General features: G+C 43.4%; 1 protein-coding gene across 1 annotated transcript in view; it reads left to right on the forward strand.

Annotated features, from left to right (window-relative positions):
- The first annotated feature begins 426 nt into the window (after window positions 1–426).
- Window positions 427–8,591, forward strand: part of LOC103598404 (serine/threonine-protein phosphatase 2A 55 kDa regulatory subunit B delta isoform-like) — an 18,078-nt gene continuing 9,913 nt past the window's right edge. The window contains 3 exon segments of the mRNA XM_008582392.1: window positions 427–619; window positions 2,751–2,916; window positions 6,683–6,860. Coding sequence (XP_008580614.1) covers window positions 2,887–2,916; window positions 6,683–6,860 — 208 coding nt within the window. The 5' untranslated portion in view covers window positions 427–619; window positions 2,751–2,886.

Below are 8,591 nucleotides of genomic sequence, written 5' to 3' on the forward strand. Positions count from 1 at the left end.
CATTGCTTAAATCTAAAAAAATACTAGCTTCAAATATAAAATAGGCTGATGAAAGTCAAGCATGTTACTCTAAAAAATACTGGATATTATAGAGTTTTGTTTAAGATGTGTTAAGTCATTATGTGAAATGACAGATTGTATAGGAAAAGGTCCCTAAAGTTGTTTGAATCTGATAAACCCCATCAACTGCAACTTGCTAAACCCCGATGTGGGTTTTTTTGTCTTTTTCTTTATATTTTAGTTAACGTAAGAAGGGCATTTATATTCCATCTGCTTTTTTAGTATTTTACTGGTTGCCATGTATGACACTCACTGTGGCCTTGAATTCTTCCAGTGTGGATAAAGGGTGTAAGCTTCCATTTCCACCCATAACTAAGGAAGCCACTGATGGTATTGCAGCACTGCTGAGAAGATGAGACTGCTGCCGGTTACACTGCCGCGGGTCTCAGAAGCTGCGCCAAGGTTTCAGAAGTGTCAAAATGTGAAGGAAAACGTGCATCTTAGAGGTGGTGAAGCGTGGAGGATTGCTGGAGGATAGGGCCCGCTAGACTGTGGAAGGTGCAAGGAGTCAGGCCCGTAGGGACCAATTGGAAGGTTCTGGCTGTACGGAAGACAGGAGGTAGGAAGCATAGTTAGTGTGATTTTTGAGCTTTTCTTATTTTTAGAGGCAGAACCTCTGTCCCCAGGGAAGTCCAGCATGTAAAACTAAGTCAAGTGGGGTTTGTGAATGTGGCCCTGCAGCCCCCTGCCCTCAGAGCTCGGCTCTGCATCTGTTGGCTTCCCATGCATTGGGCCTCCCAAGATCTGCATCTCCCCTTCCACAGAATCAGATCTATTTGAATAGTTCATCTAGTTAAATCAGAAATCAGCATGTCCAAAAACAGAGCTTTCCACCTTCCTTTCCTAATTTTCCCTTTCCTAGTGCCGCAGCTCAGGCCTGCGATCTGTCCTCACTCCTGCTCCAAGCCCAGCGAGGCTTCCCACGGGATCCCTCCCTAGATGGGGTGGGCACCCCATGGAGACGTGGGACTGCTTTGGGCTCATGGGCATTGGAGAAGGCTATGAGGCGACGTGGGGATTGGGGTGGGGTTGGGGGCAGCTGGTGGTGGGTGCCATGCCTGTGGCATGAGGGCGGTGCTGGCAGCTCTTTGGTTAGGCACCCCATGGAGACATGGGACTGCTTTGGGCTCATGGGCATTGGAGAAGGCTATGAGGCGACGTGGGGATTGGGGTGGGGTTGGGGCAGCTGGTGGTGGGTGCCATGCCTGTGGCATGAGGGCGGTGCTGGCAGCTCTTTGGTTGGGCCTTCCACTGATTGTTCATTGTACTGTTATTTCTGGGTGGGTGAATGTTTTGGCCATGAGAATACTTCATTCTACCAGTCTTTCTTTTTAAATAGTTCAACTTTATTTTTCTCCTTTGCAACTTAAAACTATCTGTTGGTGTATTATGCTTTTTTGTTGAGGGGTAGGGGGTGGTGAAGAGAGAGAACAGTTTAAGTAGCATTAACCCCAACACAACACACTCATCGAAATCATGTAGTAGGGAAACTTCCAAGCTCCTGCCAACGAACACTTGATCTCAAGGGCTATATGAGTGCAGTATATAAAAATTCAGTGCAGTGGAGAGATTCAGGTAGTCTTCTGGGATGTCTTCTCGTATTTGATCTTAATTCAGAAATACAGAGAAGCATCTATCTAGACATAAAAATTCGTTTAGTTCAATTTCTTTGGCATACATAGGTATTAAAAAATGTTAAATTTTACATATTGATTATAGAGCAAGAATTAAAATACTTGTGTCCCTGATTTTTAATTATGAAATGTTTATACTTCATATAAAATTTCATTTTAGACATACAGAAGGTTTCAGAGATGAATATAAATATATCTGTGAACCCACGAGCTATATTACTGTCTTTTGTAAAAGGAAAGAAAACATTCAGGATACTGATAAAGCTCCAGTCATACCCTTCCCCGTTTTATTGTCACTTTTCTCCCCGACCTTATTTTCTTCTGCCTCTACCTTCTCAGAGTTGTTCATTATTTTGAGATGGTATATGTCTTCCCAGGCATGATTTTCTTCTTTTACTATAACATATAGAATTGTGTGTGTTAAAAATTTACCTAACCAGCACCTTACTGTGGGTGTCTTTGTGCAGCTGCTTGTATGCAGCATTGTAGGATTTGTCCATATTGGTTCATTCGTTTTAACTGCCGTACGGAACTTATCTCCTGACCCTGCACCTGAGGTTTGCCCTTCTGTGGCTGGCACGTGCGGTGGTGCCGCCACATCGCTGTCCAGCTCCTCCTTGGCCTGTGCCGGCTCTTCAGAGCAGGCTCAGCAGAGCTTTCTCTCCAGGGCCAGATTGCAAATGTTGTTCTCTGCAGGCCATGCAGCTTCTTTCCCCACTACTCACCTCTGTCAAGGTAGCAGAAACAGTCCAAGACACTATTTGCACAGATATCCTGACTGTGTTTCAGGGATCTTTACTGACAAGGCAGCAGGTTAAATTCGGCAGATACTGCTCTAGAGTAGATACCTATAAGTGGAAGGGTTGGGAAATAGTCCTTTTTTTGTTTTTTTCCAAGTAAATTACTTCTGAATTTCATCTGTTTGAGATATTTTTGAGCCAGGATTTATTTAACTTTTTAAAATCTTTGTAATGATTTGAAATTCAAGTTGGTAGCACTAAAGTTTTCTCTGCACTGTTCTTGATTCATTAAAACAGCCATCATGTTTCCTTGCAGAATAAAAGCCGCCCTCACTCTAGGGGAGAATATAATGTTTACAGTACCTTTCAAAGTCATGAACCAGAGTTTGACTATTTGAAAAGTCTAGAAATTGAGGAAAAAATTAATAAAATTAGGTGGTTACCACAACAGAATGCTGCTCATTTTCTGCTCTCTACAAATGGTAAGAATTTTTTTTAAGTGGTTATTTAATATTTTTAATTCTTTGTGTGTGTGTGTCTTTATTTTTATTTTAACCCGTTCTAGAAGTTATTTCTGCTTTAAACTTTGGGAAGAGGGTAAATTAGCTAGGGCAGCAAGTAATAGGTTGAAAATTCAAAGTATGTGGAAAAACCACACCCACCCACCCAGTATTCTGTTACTCTACTCTGTGTATGTTTCTACATCCTTATTTATTGTACAAAATAAATGTTCATCTATAATTGGAAATATTCATGTTCAAAGACCCCCTAGCTTATAAACCAACATAGGGCCACAGAGTTTTCTAATGTAATACTCAAATAGTAGTGATGCATGTTCTGGTTTCTTTTAATATGGAGAATGAGGTTTTTATTTTCAGATAAAACTATAAAATTATGGAAAATAAGTGAACGGGATAAAAGAGCAGAAGGTTATAACTTGAAAGATGAAGATGGACGGCTTCGAGATCCATTTAGAATTACAGCACTACGGGTATACGTCGCTTTTCTTTACATATCCACTACTTTTAGAAATTAATCGAATAATGCTTAAGTCAGCTGTTTGGAGAATATTGTTAAGTGAAATAACTCCAGGTTTTGCTTTTGTGTTTCACGAAAGCCATTTGTAGTAGTAGTAATCATTTTTATGTATACATGTTTAAAGTAGAGGATTCCTCATCTTTTCACAGAGGCAAAGTCACACAATTATCCTCTGAAAATACAGCAGTACTAAGGGGAAAACTCACATTTAATTCCATGACAGAAATCTTTCTGAATGTGTCAGCCACCTTTCACTCTGAAGGTTCAGAACAGCACCTGGGCAGGTTGAAGTTCAGACGAAATTCAGAGCACTTTCCAGGTGAATTAGCAGAGGTTGCAAATTGAGAGAGAACCGTGGGCCACCAAGATCACTGATGATGCTCCTCATGGAATTTCCTCTGAGTTACTTAGGCAACTTCTGATGTTTCGGGATGCTTCGCCTGTCAATCCATGAGAATCTTTACTTTTTTTGTTAATTGTTAAATTCTTTATTCCCTTTTTAGTACCTCCAGGTGAAGTATGAAACGACCATATTTCATCAATTCTAATACCTAGCTTTTTTCACATTTTAACATTTGTGAAATGGGGTAAAACTTAAAATCTCGGTGTCTTATAATTGGCCTGGTGGTGCCCCGTGGAGGGTGTCTTAAATTAGATGAAATACGGTAAAGGGAGTTAAACACACTGGGCTTGCGCCCGCATATGTCTTGGTGAGACCCCAGAAATGCTGCCTGGGACAGGGCTGCCTCAGGAAGACCAGCTCCCCCGAGAGGAGTTCCTGCAAACTGCCCAGTCCCAAAGGAGTGTTGCTAGTGTATTCAGAAATGGTTGTTTGGTTGGTTGATTTTTAATGAGTTTTAAATCTGTTATACTGTGGTGTTAGTGAGCACATTGCACGTTAGCTGTGGATGTCACAGAGGTGTACGCTGTATTGCAGAAACCTCTCCTTGGCACACGCGACGGAAGTGGTGCTGGGCAAGCCTGCTGGGCCTAGTGTCTGGTCCACTCTGATATGTTTCTTGAGCACTCCCAGGCAGGATGCCATGTGGATGCTGGAAAGGCAGGTGACAGCCTGCAGCGAAGGTGGTTTCTGCCAACAGTTAAGTGGCAGGGGCAGCTGGGGTGAGCATGCCCGAGGAGCGGGGGAGTCCTCAGACCCTTTACATTGATGTTATCACCATGTCTCCACTGGGTTCAGTGAGGCTGAGAAAAGCTAGGTCATTTGCTCAAACCTAGTTTATAGTACCTAGTTTGAACCAAGATGTTTTGATCCAAAAGGTTGGTGATTCCCAGTACACCATGCTGCTGCTTTCAGTTAGTGTAAATCATATTTAATGCCAGTGACACTGGTTTTACAGTTCCCACCACATAAGCTACTGATGTTGATCTGAAGTGTCATGGGATGGATAAGGCCTCAGGAGCCTGTGGGTATATGCTGAGCCCTGCTCCAGGCTTGTGCATGCTCCTCTGCTGCCAACACCACCTCCTACCCAGGTGTGCACACACACCCCTTGCTTGGGACCCAGGTTCCTTCTAGGCAGACCACCTTCATCATCCCGTGAGCTTGTGTGATTATTTTGGAAAAACTATAGGTCTTATTAGGCCTAATCTTGGTTTTATTCAAGGCTGCTTTTATAGATTTATCCTAAATAAAACTGGTCTAGTTGGTGGCCAAAGTGAAGCGTATGAGAAGTGTATTTTTTCTGTTAATCGCAGCGTGAAGTAAGAGATCACAGGCAAGATGATTGAAGTTCAAAATGGGGTATTAATTTGTTGGAACTTAAGAGTCAGAAATGTTACTGTTCTGTAAATTTTTTTCTAATTTAGTGCCAGAAAAGGGATTTAATTAAAAGAAGGAATCTTTCCATTATAACTCATGTGTTTTGATTAGAGACTCATGAGAGATTGTGGCAGAGTGTCTCTCTTTAATCCTACACATGGTAGAACTAACACTTCTTGCTCTAGAGAATCCATGGGTGTGGTCAGCACTAACCTGGGTTAAAATGAGGAAGGGGTCGCTCTGTGCACTCTCTTCCCAAGTTCATCTTCACAGAATTGTCTAGAGAAGACTCAATTGAGAGATTTTTTCCTAGCTCTTGAGGTTTTCCCTTTCGGTTTCTAATTACAAAGTTAACAAAAAGAATTCTATCATTAATGTTTCATTTTGATTTTAGACCTTATGCTTTCCTTCCAGCTAGATGGCAGTGGGATGTGGGCCTTTTTCCTTTCTTCTCACATGTGGCCCTATTCCTCCTGCCTGTGCTCTTGCCTTTGCATTGGGCTGTGGTGCCCTCTAGCCAGTGCTCCCTCCCCTCCATCTTTTCCATTTCAGCGTAGGCATCCTATTCCCTGGGAAGCCTCCCTGACCCCACCACTCAGCACAGGAATTGGGAGGGATGCCTTTTACTTTAATGAAGTACAGTATACATAATGAAGTACAATATACGTAACCAAAAATGCATCTGCCATACAAGAGTGACCAGCCCCATGCCCTGGGAAGCCTCCCTGACCCCACCACTCAGCACAGGAATTGGGAGGGATGCCTTTTACTTTAATGAAGTACAGTATAAATAATGAAGTACAATATACGTAACCAAAAATGCATCTGCCATACAAGAGTGACCAGCCCCATGAGTGTTCACAGAACGAACACACCCACATAGCACCAGATCAAGAAACGAAGCATCCTCAGCTCCCAGGGCCCTCCTGTGCACTCTGCGGTTCCTGCACCCTGGCAGTTGTGGGGTTTGCACCGAGAGGCACTGCTAGTGCAGTTAGAGCAGAGGTTCCTGCATCTGGCTACCAGGGCAGTGATGACAGGGTCTTGCCTTAGCTTCCCAAGAAGACTGTTGTCCGGTGTCTTGGTTGTAGCCATGTGGGGACACAGGAGTGAGAAGCCATATCAGGAGGCCTCCATGCCCTGTTCAGGAGGTTTGTGAGAGTGCCAGTTTGTCTTCTCTTTTTCAAGAAGAATGTGTCAACCTTGGTAATGGAAGCAAGGACGGAAAACTTGGCATAGACGATATTCTGATATTTGTTTTGTAGCCTGTTTTCACAGCTCTACTAATTGGTTGTTTGGGGGTATTGCCTGTAGAAAATTTTTACTTAACTGTGAATATAGATTTGTCCCTTTTTGTTATCTGCTGTAAGTGTTCTAATTTTATGCTGCTATGATCTTTGTTTTGAATTGCTATTTCCTTCCATTTTTAGGTCCCAATACTGAAGCCCATGGACCTTATGGTAGAAGCAAGTCCACGACGAATTTTTGCAAATGCTCACACATATCATATAAATTCCATTTCAGTAAATAGTGATCATGAAACATATCTTTCTGCAGATGACCTGAGAATTAATCTATGGCATTTAGAAATCACAGATAGAAGTTTTAGTATCCTTCATCACGTGGATATTTTGGCATTTTTCTTAGAATTGTTCTTTGGATAGTTATTTCACATGTGCATTTATACTCCTGTATCTCAGCATCTAATCTTTTAAATACAGTTTGCTACGTAGTAGCCTCATATATGAGTTTCCTGTGATGTAAAATGTTGGGCCCTAAAAATGCAAACTTTTTCTACCTTTGGCAAAAGTTCTCTGTATAATAGGAACAACCTGAAGATCCATTGCCTGCCTTGTTTTATCAGAGGCAATCTCAAGTAGGGTGTATTTGAAAGAAATCAACATTGAATGTTCTTTTTTCCCTAAATTTGCTAATAGCTAATAGAATAGAAAATACTGGCCTCGATTAGAGTGGTGTTTAATTTCCCAGCCTCAGAAGTGACTGAGCTCGTAGGAGATGTGTGTCCTCCCATGGCTCTGCAGTCTGGCCAATCCTGGTCCTCTTCACATGGGCTCCTTGCCAGCCTTCCCTTGGCCTCCTCTGACTGTCCACCTCGTTAATTGTCCAGATGCCACCCAGCTGGGCCATTGGGGTCTCTTGGAAGCCTCGGACATAGTTCTCCTATCCACTCAAGGTGCTTCTTTGCCCACCTCAGGGCGTTTGCTCACATGCACACTGTCTAGTCCTCCCAAGTCTCTCTATGAGGACTTCTCTGGCACTCAGCCCTTTGAACTCAAGCAGCCTCATGTGTCTCAGCCTGCCAGCTCTGTCTCCTCGACTCAGAGTCACCCGCTATGCCTGCTTCCTTCCCCACTGCAGCCTGCACACTCCCAACCAGCAAGCTGGGCAGCGGTGGGCTTGCTCTGTCTCTGGTTTGTCCCAGGTTGCTGCCCCTCCTGTCTGGTGTCTGGCAACTTGAGGTGTGCTTCCACACAGTTCCTCAGTTTTCCTAGCCATTCACCCTTGAGGGGTGAATCTGATCCCGGCTGTTCCAGATTGACCCAAAGCCAGATTCTACCCTTTCTTGTTTTTTTCAATTAAATGGTTTTTGTGTTTGGCAACCTACTATGTTGGCATTGTTTTAATTACTTAGAACAAGCTCTTAATGTCAGATAAATAGAAAAGGGAAATCTTTTGGAACTTGGCAGTTTTCTTGTGTTTATGATTATGTATGGATGGGGCACGGGGTCTTGCACAGGTGGCGCTTGCTTTTCTTGTCTGTGTCGTTAAATGTATACTATCTTGCCATTAAAGACTTTTCATAGGACATTCATAGTAGCGATGACCTGAAAACCATATTCATGCATCGGTGGCTCTGCCCCCTCAGTCAGCCACACCCCTTAGTCTGGTTAATGGGGCGTGCATCAGAATCCTCTGACAGGGCAGTCCTTTGCAATGCAGTATGTACAGTTGGCCTCCTTTACATTTAATCTCTTAAACATCGCAGCATGGATGATTTCACGTCATGCTTAATTTGACTGAATGTAGACTAATTAAAAAACAGCTGAGCGGGCCGGCCCGGTGGCACACTCAGTAGAGTGCGGCGCTTGGGAGCACAGTGGCGCTCCCGCCGAGGGTTCGGATCCCATATAGAGACTGGGTGGTGTGGGCGCGACACCGAGGGTTGCGATCCCGTTGCCGGTCGCGGTACGGGCGTGACACCGAGGGTCGCGATCCCGTTACCGGTCACAAAAAAAGACAAAAAAAGGAAAAAAAAAAAAAAAAAAAACCAGCTGAGCACTGTGCCTTAACAACGCACCTCCAGACATCGTGGACATA

Source organism: Galeopterus variegatus, unplaced genomic scaffold, assembly GCF_000696425.1.
Source record: "Galeopterus variegatus unplaced genomic scaffold, G_variegatus-3.0.2 Scaffold2600, whole genome shotgun sequence".
Classification (NCBI taxonomy): domain Eukaryota; kingdom Metazoa; phylum Chordata; class Mammalia; order Dermoptera; family Cynocephalidae; genus Galeopterus; species Galeopterus variegatus.